The 16,536-nt window shown below is 40.3% G+C and overlaps 1 protein-coding gene across 1 annotated transcript in view; it reads left to right on the top strand.

Annotated features, from left to right (window-relative positions):
• Positions 1 to 16,536, top strand: part of cep290 (centrosomal protein 290) — a 38,801-nt gene that overhangs the window by 18,226 nt on the left and 4,039 nt on the right. The window contains exons 24-43 of the mRNA XM_054619633.1: positions 405 to 578; positions 670 to 781; positions 1,206 to 1,411; positions 1,804 to 1,955; positions 3,351 to 3,462; positions 3,867 to 4,322; positions 4,454 to 4,618; positions 5,534 to 5,641; positions 5,775 to 5,909; positions 6,005 to 6,274; positions 6,511 to 6,618; positions 7,215 to 7,414; positions 9,350 to 9,563; positions 10,105 to 10,242; positions 10,487 to 10,708; positions 11,627 to 11,749; positions 11,836 to 11,978; positions 12,414 to 12,569; positions 14,100 to 14,223; positions 15,911 to 16,045. Coding sequence (XP_054475608.1) covers positions 405 to 578; positions 670 to 781; positions 1,206 to 1,411; positions 1,804 to 1,955; positions 3,351 to 3,462; positions 3,867 to 4,322; positions 4,454 to 4,618; positions 5,534 to 5,641; positions 5,775 to 5,909; positions 6,005 to 6,274; positions 6,511 to 6,618; positions 7,215 to 7,414; positions 9,350 to 9,563; positions 10,105 to 10,242; positions 10,487 to 10,708; positions 11,627 to 11,749; positions 11,836 to 11,978; positions 12,414 to 12,569; positions 14,100 to 14,223; positions 15,911 to 16,045 — 3,453 coding nt within the window. The remainder of the gene's footprint in view (positions 1 to 404; positions 579 to 669; positions 782 to 1,205; positions 1,412 to 1,803; positions 1,956 to 3,350; positions 3,463 to 3,866; positions 4,323 to 4,453; positions 4,619 to 5,533; positions 5,642 to 5,774; positions 5,910 to 6,004; positions 6,275 to 6,510; positions 6,619 to 7,214; positions 7,415 to 9,349; positions 9,564 to 10,104; positions 10,243 to 10,486; positions 10,709 to 11,626; positions 11,750 to 11,835; positions 11,979 to 12,413; positions 12,570 to 14,099; positions 14,224 to 15,910; positions 16,046 to 16,536) is intronic.

Below are 16,536 nucleotides of genomic sequence, written 5' to 3'. Positions count from 1 at the left end.
CCATGCTATCTGAACACAAGGTACATATATAGTTGTTTGGGAGTAAATGTAAATCGAAGCTCAAAGGGGAGTCGACGAGAATACTTTTAGTCCTTCTTTGAACATTGTGTAGTGGTGCACCGTAAGGCTGTTGTGGCTCTCTCCCCTGTCAAAGCCAGATTTATTTGTTTCTTTATTGCCTCTCTTCTGTAAAAAAAGGCCTCAAAAAACCTAGGCAGAAATTATTTCAATGACTTGTTGTTGAATTGAATGCATGTAGTGATCCCCTGAAAAGTTCTGTAGCTATTTAAGTAAACATGGAACTAAATAGGAAAATAACACAAATATTACCAAAAACTGTAATTTCCTTTAAAAATCACATTATCAGCACCAACAACCTTTTAATGTCTTTTGATTTGTTATAGGAAATGGCTGCGTATAAGATATCAGCGCTGCAGAAGGCCTTGGATGACAGTGTGCCCTCATCAGACCTGGAGAGGGCCAACAAACAGTACACGGAGCTAACAGTCAAATACAGAGACATGCTTCAGAGGGACAGCCGCCTGATGCAGAGAACCACCAACCTCGAACATCTGGAGGTATTAAAACGCATCAACACACCTTTATTATTCTTGGCTGTTAATCCTTGACTGACCATACCATACTTTTTATCTTTTTCCTGTCTCTCAGAGTGAGAATGAGTCTTTTCGGGAGCAAATCTCAGCCATGAATAAAGAACTGGAGATCACGAAGGAGAAACTGAATACTTTAGAGCAAGCTTGGAACAACATCAGTGCAATTGGTAAACTAATGATTGAGCTGATTATACGCAATTCGGTTATCTTTATTCGGAAATACCTTCTAAAACATTTGTTATAATATCAATTACAAGGCGACGAGGGAATAAAAACATTCAGTGCAAAGGGATGTGTTTTAATTAAATAGTACACCAACGCAGCACACACAGACTGACTGGGTGATTAAAGGAAAAGTGCAGGATTTAATTATTTATTATCATTCTTATCAATGATCCAATCACTGCAACGTACTGAAAGAGTTATAACTGAATTAGTATGAATATTTTTATTTTGTTTTTTATGAAACAATTTTAGTTTTCACAACTTTGATGCAAAAAGATCATTTAACTTGAGAGTTGATCCTTGTTTTTGGATTCCACCCTTAAAATCAAAGCCTCATGACATGTTCTGTTTTTTCCTGAATATCAGGAGGTGAGAATAACATGGATAAGGCGGATAAGGCGTTGGCCAACAAAGAGATGGTATCTGCCGCCAGACGCATCACCACTCTAGAGATGAAGGAGCTGAATGAGAGGCAGAGAGCTGAGCATGCCAACAGAATGTATGAGCACACGAGGAACTCCCTCAGGCAGGTGGAAGAACGCAACATGGAGCTGGAGTCCAAGTTTGCAGAGGTATGAAGCCAAGGAAAACATCAGAAGAGTTGTTTTCCATCACGCACTTGAGACATGCTGCTGCTGCTGACAGGGTCTACGTGACTGATATTTAATAAATTGCGTTAGGGCTAAAAGGCCATATGGTTCACCTGGCAGACCTCGAGCCTGTGGTTCTTGTCTCTATTTTCAACATTTTTGGTTTATGACCCCTAACAGCAATAAAAAAATCAGTGCTTTCCAGATTCTCACCAGTTTAGGCCACAAGTCTTTTGCTCTCTATTCATTTATACATTGTCTTTATTTAAAGATTTGAGTCTTTGAATAATCTTTATTTGATAATTTTTTAAATAAAGAGTAATTTAGAAAAAAAAATCATCTTATCAAGCTATGTTACATCTGTTTTTCTACAGTTGACCAAGATGAATGTAGAGGCCCAGCGGGTGGAGCGAGAGCTGAGAGATGAGCTGGCAGACAGCATCAACAAAGCGGTGAGCGACGCCGACAGATCCAGGATCGCAGAGCTGGAGAAGGCCGAGGCTGACACCCGCGTTGAGGTTTCTAAGTACGTTTGGCAATGTGCATGCCTGAGATTAATCATTAATGCTCTTATCATGAAAGATATGTTATGTTTAAGATTGCATTTGCAATCCTCACATGACTCTGGAAATACATTGTATAAGCATAAGTGCTTTTAAGGTCACAGCGGTGTAATCAAGGAACAATCTGTCATTCCTTAGATATACTTCTCAAAAAGGGGGGCGGGTCTTAAAGGGGGTATAGAGGGTCATCTTATATGATGCATACGAGTCGTCTACATAATCTGAACCTGAAGATTAATTTGAGATGCAGTTCAGCAATGTGTCAAGTTTCTAGTCATTAATGTGTCATGAACTTTGTGTGTTGGTTGAAATGTTTAAAATTTAGAGTGTAAAGGGGCCTTAGAACATTAGGATGGAAGTATATGATGGCTATTTCCATGGATACTTACGTCTAATAAGTTGTTGTTTCACCACTTATGGGGTTTGATAACATTTTTTACACAGACTTAGTGCAAAATGTAAAAAATTTTGACCACTCAAATGTATAAAAATACCACATAACGCTTTTGGATGGCAAGCACTTCTGTTCTGTTATTGTCAATATAACCAGAAAGCCGTACATCCATCGTTGCAAGTTTTTGGTTGTAAAGTTTCAAGCTGTTGAGGTTGTGATTATCCTAGATATCACAATATGTAAATTTATACACTAGTTTGACGTTGACAAGTTTAAAAAAGAAAAGGTCTCACTACAATGAAATGGCTACTAAAAGGACTAACATCATCACATATGAATACAATTGGGCTCAATGGATCCACAAGAAGTCTCAGCTTTTCCATTCTACCCGATTTAAGCAATTCCAAGAATGTTTAGTTTAGAAATAGTCAAATACAATTTTCTTTGCAAAAAACGTATGGTTTTGGCCCAAAACTGCATGGGATTTAGATTGTCCGATCAGCGTTTTCTTTTTTTGTCGCTAGGCAACCACTGAATGAGCGCTTACATAAGCTTACACAAACTATGAACTTTACGTGACCTAATAGTTCATTGTATAGTTTAAATTTATGAAAACAAAATACTGTTTACTGTTCAGATCAATGGTAGCTACGGCTGGTAAAGTCATGTTGCTCTGTGTATGTAGCAAAAGTCCCCACAATGAAAAAATACTCCACTGATGTCGGAGTCTTTTTCCGCTTGAGATATAAAAAAATCAAGTCGAGGCATTTAGAGCGCTCTTGCAAAAAAACCTGAGACGCATTGGGCTGAAAAACATGTAGTTTCATGTGATATAAGTATCTTCATTTTACCTTTAAAGCCTGCATCAGCCTCTGAAAGACAATAATGTCGGCTGAGGTCGTTGGACTTTAAGAGATTAACATATAAAGATAAAGACTAAATGTAATGTGTTTATTTTGTACAGGCTTCAAGAGGTGTCTGATGTGGCCATGATGCAGGCGTCTGCTCTACAGGCCAGACAACAGTCCAAAGAGAAGGAGGTGGAAGCTTTGAGGAGACAAATACTGGACTACCAGGTAACTGGGTGTTGTTGTTTTTCCATTTTCTTAAATTTTATTGAACTGAGGAAGGGTTAATCATTACGTTTTCCTGTTCAGTGCATTAAAAGATTTTACTGTTGCTCTTCTACCTCAAATGCTTTCATATGGCTGAATGCCTGATAAACAGTAATTCACATTAAAGTAAATGGGATTTGCACTTGATCTTGAAAGTGGAATCAGATTCTTTCAATTCACAGGTGACTTTTTATTAGTCGAGTCTTGCTTCAAACATGGTAAAAAATATGGAAATATATATATATATATATATATATATATATATAGTTACGTTTTCATGGTTTTCAAATTTCCCAATGTGCCTACATTAGTGAGTCGGATGAAATACTTTTGTGTGTATTCACAGTATGTTCCCTTTCCCTCAGTCACAGTCAGATGAGAAGGCGCTCATTGCGAAGCTCCACCAGCACATCGTGGCTCTGCAGCTCAGTGAGTCGGCTTCCTCGGCCAAGCTGGAGACGGCCACCTCTCACATCCAGAAGCTGGAGGCCTACAAGCTGCGTGCTGAACAGCGGCTGGATGCCAGCGAGCGCACTCTGTTCCTCGCCCGCCAGGAGGGCAGTAATCGCTCCAAGCACCTACGGCAGACCATCCAGTCGCTGCGTAGGCAATTTGCCGGAGCTCTGCCGCTTCAACAACAGGAAAAGTTCTCTGTGGCCATGGTGAGCCTCCAGGAGGACAGACAGAAAGCCCAGGAGGAGAAGAGGAAGGCTGAGGAGGAGAGAAGGAGGGCAGAGGGCAGGGCAGAAGAGCTGGAACTGAGACTTCGAGGCCTGCAGGAGCTCATCTCCACACTGAAGGATGTGAAAGGGGCCCAGAAGGTCATTTTTGTTGATTTCGGATACAGAAATAGTAGAATAACACACTGTCACTCTTGTTAGTCTGTTTGTTTGTGGCACATATTGCACACACATATAAAACGACTGTGTGCAAACTGTAACACTCCCAACAGGTGACGGAGTGGCACAAGAAGATGGAAGAAGCTCGTCTGCAGGAGCTGAGGAAAGGCAGGGAGCTGGTGGTCCAGAAGGAGGAGATCAGGTACCTGAAGAACCTGGTGGAGGAGCAGGAGCGGACCGTCCGCTCGCTGGAAGAGGATACCGTGCAGCAAAACACGGTGAGTGAAACACTCTTGCCGCTCAAAAATGTGAAAATATGCAAAAGTTATTCACAATTTGTTAAGTTTTTGTTTATTCATATTGAACACAATGATAAACAAACACATCATGGTTATATACAAAAGCAATATGTCTAGGTCTTTGCCGGCTTGACAGCTTACAGTATGTGTGAACGGGAAACTCACAATGGTATCTTTTTACGATGAGATGCTTTTTTGGGGAACGGAAGTTTCCTTACAATATAAACAAAGGAATGTTAGCCTTGTTCTTTTCCTGCTAACGGTAAATCATGTCCTCCTAAAATATAACTCAGCAGCCAACCATCGTGTCCTTTAACCTCTTTCCCTCTTTAACCTCTTTACCTCTTTACCTCTTTAACCTCTTTACCTCTTTACCTTTTTACCTCTTAAACCTCTCTACCTCTTTACCTCTTTAACCTCTTTACCTCTTTAACCTCTTTACCTCTTTACCTCTTTAACCTCTTTACCTCTTTACCTCTTTAAGGTTGTGACAGAAATAAAGAGGACGCAAACCTGGATGAAATTAGATGACCTGACATAAAGCTAACTCTTCTATATGTAGCTATCTATTAGCTTGCTATTTAGCTAGTGTTTTGCTAACGTTAGCTAAATTAAGATGTGACCATAAATAATGTAATGTTTCAATGGAAATTGTGACAACATGTGATGTGACATTTTAGTAATGTTACCTTTGAACGGCAGCAGCATATCTAGGTATCAGGAAAGAAGACAGGGAACCGAGGTTCTGCCAGGTTCCAAACTGGTTCAATTGTTATTGGAGCACAGAGCGAAACGGGGCGGGAGCTTTTCAGTACACAATTGTATCAGTAGTGTTGTAGTGTTCAAGATAAATGTGAAGGTAATGAAGAAAGCTCTTCTCTTTGCCTTGTTAAGCTTCAAGAAGAACGCCAGCTTGCATATGATCAGCGAGAAGTGGAGCTGGAGCGCCAACTGGACCAGTACGAGAAGCACCAGAATGAAGTTCTAAGCGGTTCGGAAAAGGTAAACTATTGTTTACAGAGGAAACAGTTCAAGTTAACAGCAAGTAGAATGTTATTATATTATTATATTATTATACAGAAAACAGGCTGGTGTTCCTGCTTTTGGATGTTAACATCATTTTGGTTGTTTCCAGTATGAGGATGGTGCAGGATCCCTACCAGACCCGAGTCTACCTCTCGCCCATCAGTTAGAGTTTGCTTTGGGTAAAATCAGAGAACATGTCCGCACCATCTTGGTCACACAGGCCACCTGCAAAAATTTGGATGAGGTAATGGTATACCGTTGAGGTTTAGACACTATATTGTATTTCCTATATGTGAAATGCATAGCTTATCGTTTGAATTCCACTTCCCTCACTTGCAGAAGCTGAAAGAGAAAGAAGCAGCTATGTGGAAGACAGAACAGAACATTGTGTCCAGGGATAAAGTGATCAATGAGCTGCGTCTGCGGCTCCCAGCTGCGGCCAGCAGAGAACGCCTGCTGGCTGACCTCGCTAAGCATGAAGAGGGCCAGTCAGATAATCAACCCGCCATCAAGCTGGCTCACCAGACCATCAGAGACCTTCAGGGTCGACTTGACAAAAAAGAGGACGTGCTAAAGAAATACCACAACCAGTTGGCTCAAGCCAGACAGGTACAATGAAACAAGGATGTCTCTTCTGTTATCCTCATGTGTTTTTTAAGGAGCATGAGCTAATAATTGAGAAAAAACATGTATCAGTGGTTAGTTGCAATGTCTGAAGTTTCTAGTAGGTGGAAAACCAGATATCTCAGCATTTAGATTATCTTGCTTGAATTTTTTTAAAAGGTTAACTTTTTTTAATTCACGGTTTCCTTGTTTTTAATTTGACTACACCTTGTTGCTCCCAGGATCAGGAGGAGATGATAAAGAGACACCAGGAGGAGCTGAGATTGTTGCATCAGAAGTTGGACTTGCATGCGGACACCTCCCTGGACCGCTTCAAACAGACAGCCATGGTCTGCATTAGGGCTGGAAATCCTGATCGATTTCCCATCTCAGTATTGATTAGGGACATTTCATTTCCAAATATGTCTACGTGTGTGTGTGTGCGTGTGTGTCTGTACATAAATATCCGAAATGCAACCAGACGCACCTGCCCTGCATAGCGAACAAGAGTAGATGAAAGAAAACCACCTGCAAAATGCCACCCGCAGGCTTTGATCCTCGCAGTACGGCTGTGTTAAAAGGGCCAAAGGCAGGTTTAAGTGCAACACATATGTTAAGAAGTTTAGTAGGACACGGTTTTTTATAAGAGCTGCGTAATGTGAAGCAGCAGTGAGTGAGTGAGTGTTGCAGCGACGGAGAGAGACAGAGGTGCTCCCAGAGCAGATCAGCTGTTGTTAATAATTGAGTCTCAGAAGAAGAAAGCCGTGCAGTTGTCTTGTTTTATTTAACATACCACATCACACTTAATAAACTAGTGTTTCATGAGAAAACATCCCATCTGGATGTTATTTAAATATCCCTTCATGAGTCATTGAGTGTGATTTTATATTTGGAGTCATGCAGCTTTAAAGGGTTTTCTTTAATGCTCCCTCCTTCCTTTGTTCAGGAATTGATGAAGAAGCCCACCATCAGGGTGCCAACCACCAAGCATCTGGAGCGTTTGGCTGAGTTGGAGCAGACGGTCGCTGAGCAGGACTTCTCGCTCTCCTCCATCACAGAGAAACTGAAGCTGGCCACTGCCGAGCTGGAGCGACAGAGGACCGCCATGGAAACAATGGCTAAGAAACACGCTGACCAGATGTCAAAGTGATAACCTCTTTATTAAACCAGAGCGTGTTTGACCCAGTGGTCACCTGTGGAGGTTATATCAAAACAGAACCAGCATCCTTTATGTTTTCTTTATCCTAGTTGTTGAGGTTAAACAATACATTAAAGGCTTTTAAACATTTCATAGGCCAACTTAAATCTGCAGTTCTAAATATGATATGAACTCGGGGCTTTCATTAAACTCAGTGATAACATCCTTGGAACCCTGACAGCATGAAATGATTAGACATCATTGCTTTCCTTCAAACCTTGATCACACTGATAATCATAACTGGTTATCTTTTGGTATATTTTCCAAAACTAGAGTGGTGCCATGTCTTTTTCTGAACGTGCTGAATCCTTGGCCTCTGCTATTGCTTTCTCCAGAACTGTTCATCAGAACAACTTTACACTCGGTGCTGCGCTTCCTTTGGTCCTGCCGTGACAAAGTTGCATCCCCCTAGTAATGCTGGAGTATATGCGTCATTTGGGTGCAAAAGCTCACACGAATACTGATGGAGAGTGCGCTCCACGCAGCATGCTGTTCAGTTTTGTTAAAAAGGGATCCCCTCCCAATTCAATACACAGTATATAACACACTCCTAATTAATATAAAGTTCTCAAGATTCAACCCCAGATTAACAGAGAATAATCACATATTCCAGTATAAAAGGCCTTGCACTTAATGTAACTGTATGCACTTGGCTAATTGGTTGGACCCCCCCAATCTAGGATTACACCTAATGTGTGAAAGCCCTAGAGTGATGGGCACCACAGGAAGTCCTGGGACACATGGTAAATCTTAGCGTCAGGCCTCAGTTAAGTACACTACACAGGGTACCGTTAAAGCCTTGAGTAACTTCAAATACCATACTGTAGAATAGGTTTCAGAAGTGCATTTGGGCATTTCAGCCACATGAGAAAAGACCCAATGCCATTTTAAATTCAAGTTGACTATAATGTTGAGTCTATTGTAGAGTAATTGTCTTAGATTGCATTAGGTTCAGCTCGGTAGGATGGTGTTCCCCATTAACCGCTAACTTAGTGTATAGCTGAGCTGATTGACCACAATTGATTCATGCAACAAAAAATAGACAATTAGTCATGGAGGTTGTGTAGTCAATCAGGTTTAATCTGCTTACCTGATTCTAAACAAATTGATAACTAGGCTGAATTGCTGCATGTTACAGAAGTATCACCCTGTGTGTCAAAAAGCCCTGCAGCATAAACCTCCATGCAAGAAATATCTCCCTGCTCGGTAGAAATAGATCGTCCTGCACACGGTAATAAAAATGTCTTGCCAACCTGGGAAAATTGCCCTGACAGAAGTTGGTGTTAAAATTTCCTTCCAAACAGACACATCCTCGAACTAAGAAATTAGATCCTGCTTGGAGTCAATATTGTCGTATCTGCCAAATTCACTTAAATGTAATGACCCGCCAAAACGGCTGTGTGTATGAAAGTAACATTACTACACATTAGGTAGGAATGTTGTTTCCTCCGTCAGACAGTGATTAACCTGTAACTGTCCTGTCTGAAGAAATCCACTACCCTGTCTTTATTCCCAATCATTTCAATAGCTTAGACACTATTTACAAAAGGTACAGCTTTATATCTGTTCAAATCATCCCCTACAGTAAACTTGGCCTCGGTTTCTATCTGTATCAGTGATACAAACTACAAAAATGGCTAACATTTGGAGTTCAAATCTTCCCTTTAAATGTGTGTGATTTGTATTTACTCTAATCATGACTTCACCCCATGAATACCACATAAGTTACAGAACACAAGAGACACATAGTCGGTAGTAATGACCTGGACCTGATCAGGTCAGAAATACTTTCTTACCCCTGTCAGTATTTCGAATGATGTGATAAAACAAGTTAAGAAAATCTGTCTCTTAAAAAACAAACTAACACAGAGGATTTGTTTTAGGCTGGAGGAGTATCATGCAGCCCAGGTGAAATCTCTGACTGGTGAGACCGAGGATCAGACGAACCACTTGGTCCAGATGGAGAAGGAGATGAACTACCTCCAAACGGAGCTGGCAGCCCAGAAGGAGTCCAACATCCGCTCCCCCAGCAACACCATGAAAAACCTGGTGGAACGGCTGAAAGCACAGCTCACCCAGAAAGAGAAGCAGCTCAAGGTCGTTCTTTGATCTCATAAGTTTACATTGTACATGTTTTTGATTTAGTTTGCTTTGCTTAAATACACAGATAGATTTCTGCTTTACCTTTGGGAGATTCTGTTTCTTCCCAGTCCAAAGATCTGCCAGAAAGGTGGACTAGATGCTGTAAAGTCTGTGAGATGGACTGGTGGCATGACCTGGAAGCTTTTCCTTCTGTTCACCCAGTGCATGCTGGCAGTGAAACTGAAAAGAAGTTTGAATAAATAGTGCTTTCCAGCCTTTTAGCTGCATAACAAGAAGGAGCAGTTGATCTGGATATCAGTTTCTAGATAAGTAAAAGGGACCATAGCGTTTTTTAAATGATACTATTTTATTTGATTATTTCTCAAAATCACTTCCAAGTTCTGTAATTTTTCCCCACATACAAAACAAAGTTGTTTATCAGGTTTATACCAAGAAGAGAAGGGAGAGGAAGTAGTCCATGAAGAAACGGATGATAATGCGTTATGACTCGTCATATTTATCTTAGCTATCATCTCTCTGCTCCCTGTTTTCTCAGGCTCTCAGTAAGGCTCTGTTGGAGCTGCGGGCCGAGATGACGTCCGCTGCCGAGCACCAAGTCATAGCCAGCGCTGCACAGAAAGAGGAGAGCCTCAATGTCCAGATTTTAATTGACAGACACACCAAAGAGCTAAAGGTGGGTCCCTTTTATCACAATAACATACTTGTTTTTCATTACCAACGTTTATGAATAGCTGTTAAGCACATTAACGGACACAAAGAAAGCTTACATTCCATAAAGCAACATGAATATAATCTAGTACCACTTTTATGCTCATTGCCAATCAACTTTTTGTTGGTTTATGTTGATCTGTCTCTGAATGGTTACTCGTAGTCTGCAGAATTATCCTTTCAATTGTAAAATCGCTCCTCTGACAAAGGTGCGAGTGCAAGAACTTAATGAGGAGCTCCAAGCTGCAAAGGACTTTTCCAAAGCCGCCAGAGGCCGGGAGAACATCCTGAAAGAGGAAGTGGACGGCCTGAACCAGGACCTCCAGAGGAGTCTGAAAAACCAGAGACGCCTGCAGGCTGAAAAGGAGGAGAGAGAGCAGGAAACCCAGGAGCTCAAGCAGCAAGTCAAGAGGCTCAGCAGCGCCCTTCAGGTTAGCATCTCTAATGAGGGTAGAAAAACACGCCACGCTGCTGATTAATAAGGAAGCATGCAGCTTGATCACTTAGATCACTTAGACTTTGATCTCAAGCTTGTTTTTGTAGCCGTTGTTGCTCTACATAAGTGATGAAGTGATCAATGCAACAACAGCCTCATGACGGCCAATATCAGCATCACGGATCATGCGGACAATACGCAAGACATTCGGACAATTAAATTAAAATCAATTGAGGAATGCATCGAGAATGGAATCTCACATTCTTTTAAGATTTATGATAAACTCCTCCAGTGGATATCATAATTTAATTATTCAGCTAATCTTGAGGACCAGGGCCACAATCATGTATTGTTTTTAAGTTTGTAAAGTCCTGTGGCCTCTTTACAGAAACTTCCTGACTCTGAAATCCTATCTTATCTCAGTTTAAGATGACATTTAGGAGTTTTGGTATTACAGAAACTAGTTTCTTAAATGCATTTAGGAAGCCTATTGTATCTAAGGATAGGAATTTAGCTATTACAAATGTTGGGAATTCCCAAGTTAGGAACCCTGAGTTAGGACGGCACAGACTCTGTCCTTAATTCAAAATTACTGCCAAAAATGGCAGCATTGTTGTTAGATGAAGATGGTAAACAACATGAACAGAGAAATATAATGACTGAAAGACGACTCACAGCAGGATGACGCTTTAAATTCCCTGCACATTGTATTAATCATTTATATATATATACATCTGCTATGACAATTCATTCTGAATTTGATCAGCGTGCTACCTCTGGCTCGAGAGGCCTACAAGGAGAAATTGATTATATTGGTTGTGACTCTAAAGGATATGGCTATGGTCAGCCTCAACTGTAAACTGTTTTGAGAAAAGTGAGGTGCTATGAAAATCTGTTTCTGTTCTTTTATAAGAATCAACCAGAACCAGATGGGAAGGGGTCAACCATCGAGAATCTGCAGAAGAAGATCAGGCATCTCGAGTCTGACTTGGAGAAAAGAGGAGAAATGAGAAATGTCAAGGATGATCCTGAAAAGGTTTGAGCATTGACTCTGCTATCATAATGTTCATAATAATTATCCAATGGCAATTTCACTTGATGTACGACTTGTTTGTCTGACAGACCAAGGGCGAAATTGTGCGTTGGGAGGAGGGTAAGAAATGGCAGGCCAAGATGGAAAAGGTGAGGAATACACTGAGGGAGAAGGAGCGAGAGAATGAATCCCTGTCCAAACAGCTCAGCACTCTTAAAGACCTCTACGCAAGGTCAGTGTGTGCTTTTTTTTCATTGTTGTATCTGACTCACAATCAATAGGATATTCAATTTACTATTAAATCTGTATATAAAAGAAGAAAAAGATGCAATTATCACATTTAAGAAGTTGGGAATATAACAGGAATAGTTGCAAATGAATTTTCTGTTAGTTGACTAATCGTTTCAGCTCTAATAATAATAAGAGGGTATTGTTTTTAAGGAGGGAAGGTGGAAAGTTTGGCCATACAGCAGTACGTTATCTGTCAATTCCCAAGGAGCTTATGCTAACATTAAGTTGTTTTCAACTATTCTGTGCCAGTAGCTTTAAAAAACGACAGAATTCAAACTGACTATGGAAAGCCACAACCACTCTCAAGTTTGTTAATGTGTACGTTTCCACATTTCTAGCCCTTCTATTGACATACTGTTTTTAAATGTGAATGCAGACTGGAACAAGAGAAGAGTGCACTGCAGAGAAAGCTGAAGGGTCGAGGTGTGACTGCCGATCAGGTGGTGGGAGTGCGATCCACCGAAATAGAGAAAGAGATGGAAGAGCTGAAGAAGAAGAACTCGGACCTGGAGACACAGATCCTCACCATAAAGTATGAAGCAGTCTTTAAAATAATCCAGAACAAGACATGAAAATCTGAGCATTTTGAACATTTTGAACATTTCTTTTGAGATATTATATTTAACCTTTCTTTGCACTTTTAAGACACATTGATGAACAGTAGGCCCATTTAAACAATGTGCTGAATTTACATAATAATATCAATTTCATTACATTCAAAAAGCACCTCATATACAAAAAGATTCAACACAGTACGATGGGCTTTACAAAACGTTAATCCAAATTGTATTTCTACACAAGAAGCTTGGTTTCAAGTTTGTAAATCAATATTGTGATGGACGCGTTAAAGCTGTTCAGTACTGTAGTTGTATTGAAGGACCCTCTCAATACAGAATAAGAAAAATAAAAATAAAACTATAAAAAAAACAAATACAAATATGTCTTTTCAAAAAGTGTTACTGTTGAGTTTAGCTGATTACAACCCTGAGGTTAAACTGAAAGCTTACTGGATATCACTCCAATCTGCGCAATAACAACTGGTATTTCTAAATTTCATGGAATTCTGCTCTGTAATTATCTGCAATATTTTATTTGATCTAATCACCATTATTGGATAAACATTTTGAAGAAATTGCCAAATGACTGAAGTATTTTGGCCGAAAGCAAGCAAGCGGTCGGCTCGCAATAATTTTTTTTAATGATCTCATCTCAAGATAACAAGATAATGGACCCTTAATCAGGAGAAAACCAAAGGTTTACTGATTACTTATGTCGGAGATCAGGGGAGCCATGACAACATGCACAGGTGGCGTCTTGGCAACTACAGCAACTGATTCAAATGTCAGATGAAGGATAATCTCTTTCAATTACACATTTCATGCCTTGGCTTACTGTTCCGTGATCGTGAAGTCTGATGAAATGACAAAAGATTTTGAGTTCTCTCTCGTGATTAATTATCTTGTTGTCTGGAGAAATTTTTGTTTTTCGAAAGTCAGTGCATATTTACCCGTGATCTTGACATAACTAAATACTTAACTCGTGTTCCCGAGATGATGGCATTAGAAAAATAATTACAAGCATGGCCGTTCTCGGCTTTCTGTAATAGAGAAACTATATTAAAGTCTGAGAGCAATATATTAATATCTTATTTAACGTTTCAAACATAGTAACATGAGATGCAATAATCAGATCGGCTGCCGATTGATTCCCCCGTCAGATTGTTTACCGGTCACATTCACACACTTGCATCTGCCGCACTGCAAAAGTCAAGCTTTTAGAAAATCAGATATCTGTATCGGGCTATAAAAAATGTAAATCTCTAGTAGTCACTATTAAGCTTAAAGTTATACAGTATAACAATAATATTAACTATCAAAGTAATAGTAAACTTGACAGGAAATAATAAAATAATATTATTAGAATATAGTAATATTAATAATAATATTTTTTATTATGATAAAGCGAACTTGAAACTACTTCTTGTATGGTAAATGTATTTATATTGTCAAGCACTAATGTAAACTGTATTTGTGATAAGTATCATCCTCCTGTCTCTTTGCAGACAGCACCAGGCTTTACCTCGGGATGACGCCATGGAGACTCTGACCCTGAGGAACCGCTACCTGGAAGAGAGACTCCACTCCGCAGAGAGCCAGATACCCAAAGAGCCGCCGTCAAGACCCTCTGTAAGTACTCAACCACACCGACACATGAGGATTGTTGTGAATGTGAAGGATTTAGAGAGAAATTTACTGATTAATCACAGAGCAATAAAAACATGCTGATAAGTATTTCACTTGAACGATTAGTTTATTTTTTTATTTGTCATCTTTTTTGAATGAGTTTGTTAATCATGTATTTTTTTCCTTTCAAATATTTTTTTGATTCCTGCTTCTCAAATGTCATAATCTGTTTTATATAGTTTTCAAATTCATATTTTAGGCTTATAGAAGTCATCAGCTTTGGCTCTTGGAACTTGTGATGGGCATTTTTCTTATCTGTTTTTTTAGACTAAACAATGAATCGATTTTATAATGTAAAATGAATTTAGGTTCATTGATAATGTAAGCTGTAATTATTTACATGCACTTTAGGTTGAACAGTAGGTACTCCACAATACATCACTACATGAACTGATCAAGACAACTTGAACCTCTTTGTGTGATGTGTTATATTTTAAGGAGCCAGAGATTCTTTAATCTCTCCATTCATTCTTTACTCTCTTTCTTTATCTTTCTCCTTCAATGGATTTAATCTGATTCATTGTGTGTGAAGGCTAAAAGCTCCCCCTCTTGGGCTTCACCGGGGATTTGTTCTGTCACTTTTAATGTTGGGGGTGGATCGTGTAAAGGCAATGCAGCACCCCCTCCTGCTGAATCCTACAGCCGGTCTGTATGCTACGAAGCTGATGAAGACTCTGCTGACGAACAGCAGAAGCCACAGCGAAGCCATGAAGCGAGAGAAACCCAAACCAGCTCTGGTGGAGCAGAGGATGTTTGCACTGAACAAGAACAACTGATTCCTAATGTTGCAGAAAGCACAGCAGCAGACACGACCGAACAAGAGGATGTGGGTACAGATGATGTCAAAGAAGGTGAAGCTGATATTCTAGAAAGTACTCAAGACGTCCCATTTGGTTCCGAACTCGATGTGGTTGAAGAAGATGAAGAAACGCATACCACAAAAGGAAGTGAGTCCGAGCCTGAGGATCCTTCAGGAAGACCAGGATCCGTTATGTCATCCTCTGAGCCAGCCCCGGCAGCAGCCGAGGGTGAGACCGCTAATAAAGGGTGTGTTGGTGAAGGAAACCAAACTGATAATGATGAAGAAAACAGAGAAAACAGGCCAGAAGAGGCTGAGGAATGGGATGAGGTGGTTGAGACTACAAATGGGGTGACAGAAGAGGATAACCCTGAGCAGTCCTCATCAGCAGAGCCAGATGCGGACTCCAGCTCAATACTCCCCGAGAGGTTTATCAGTAAAAAAAGGAAGGACCGCTTACGAAAACCAGAGAGCAGATCTCTTAGATATCTGAAGGTACTCCAGGCTTCTGTAGACACCCAGCTGAACAGGTAGTGTTGTGATAGCATTGGTAGGTAGATGTGGCAGAGCAAAGCTTTATGAAAAGTGAGTAGTGAGTGGCTTGTTAGTGTGGTGGTGTTTTCTCTGCATTCTCTGTTAGGGTCGAAAGGTGTCCGTGGTCGTATGTAGGTAGAGACAGTCTCGTGGCCCCAAGGACAAGACCTTATGTTTTACTCTCCCATAGAGCTTTTGTGTTTGAGGATTCCCTCTTTTCCTCCACAGCAGTGTTACACCCATCGTGGTGTTTTCGATAATACATCAGGCTGATTAAGTGTATTTGACTTCCTGTAGACATCGGGGCGAGGCACTGGCACTCCCTCACAGAGAGATCAGGACCTCCAAAAAGAAAACCTCAAGCTGGCCTCTGAGAACCTGGAGCTGCGCTTTCAGCTGGAGCAGACCAACAAAGACTTACCAAGACTCAAGGCACGCATAACCTCAACTGAGAGGATCGATATCGCTCTTATGCCCAGTACAGTAACTATTAAGGTGGAGCGAGGAGATGATTAGCCTAGCTTAGCTTAGCTTCATTTAGCTTAAGATCAAGTAGTATCCCCATATTTTCCAGTCCCCCCTGTGTCACCACAACTTACTCTTCGGTTTTGGTGCACCTTAAAAAAAACAAAAAAACAGATATGAAATGTTTATTAGGGTTGCTATGCAGATCTTTTTACCTGCAGACATAGCCAGGCTAGCTGTTTGCCACTTTCTTTGTCTTAGCGTTGAGCAGCAGGTTAAAGCTTCATATTTAGACATAAGAGTGGTATAAATCCTCTCATCCAACTCTCAGAAAGAAAGTAAAAAAAGGTAAATCTCCAAAAATATCAACCTGTATTTCTTTAAAGACATTTCAATGAGAGCTGACGTCATTTGTCATAATGAAATTCAGTTTCTTCTTATCTTTTTTTTAAGAAATA

This window comes from Anoplopoma fimbria, chromosome 19 (assembly GCF_027596085.1).
Source record: "Anoplopoma fimbria isolate UVic2021 breed Golden Eagle Sablefish chromosome 19, Afim_UVic_2022, whole genome shotgun sequence".
In the NCBI taxonomy this organism is placed as follows: Eukaryota; Metazoa; Chordata; class Actinopteri; order Perciformes; family Anoplopomatidae; genus Anoplopoma; species Anoplopoma fimbria.
This window is presented reverse-complemented; position numbering and strand designations above follow the sequence as displayed.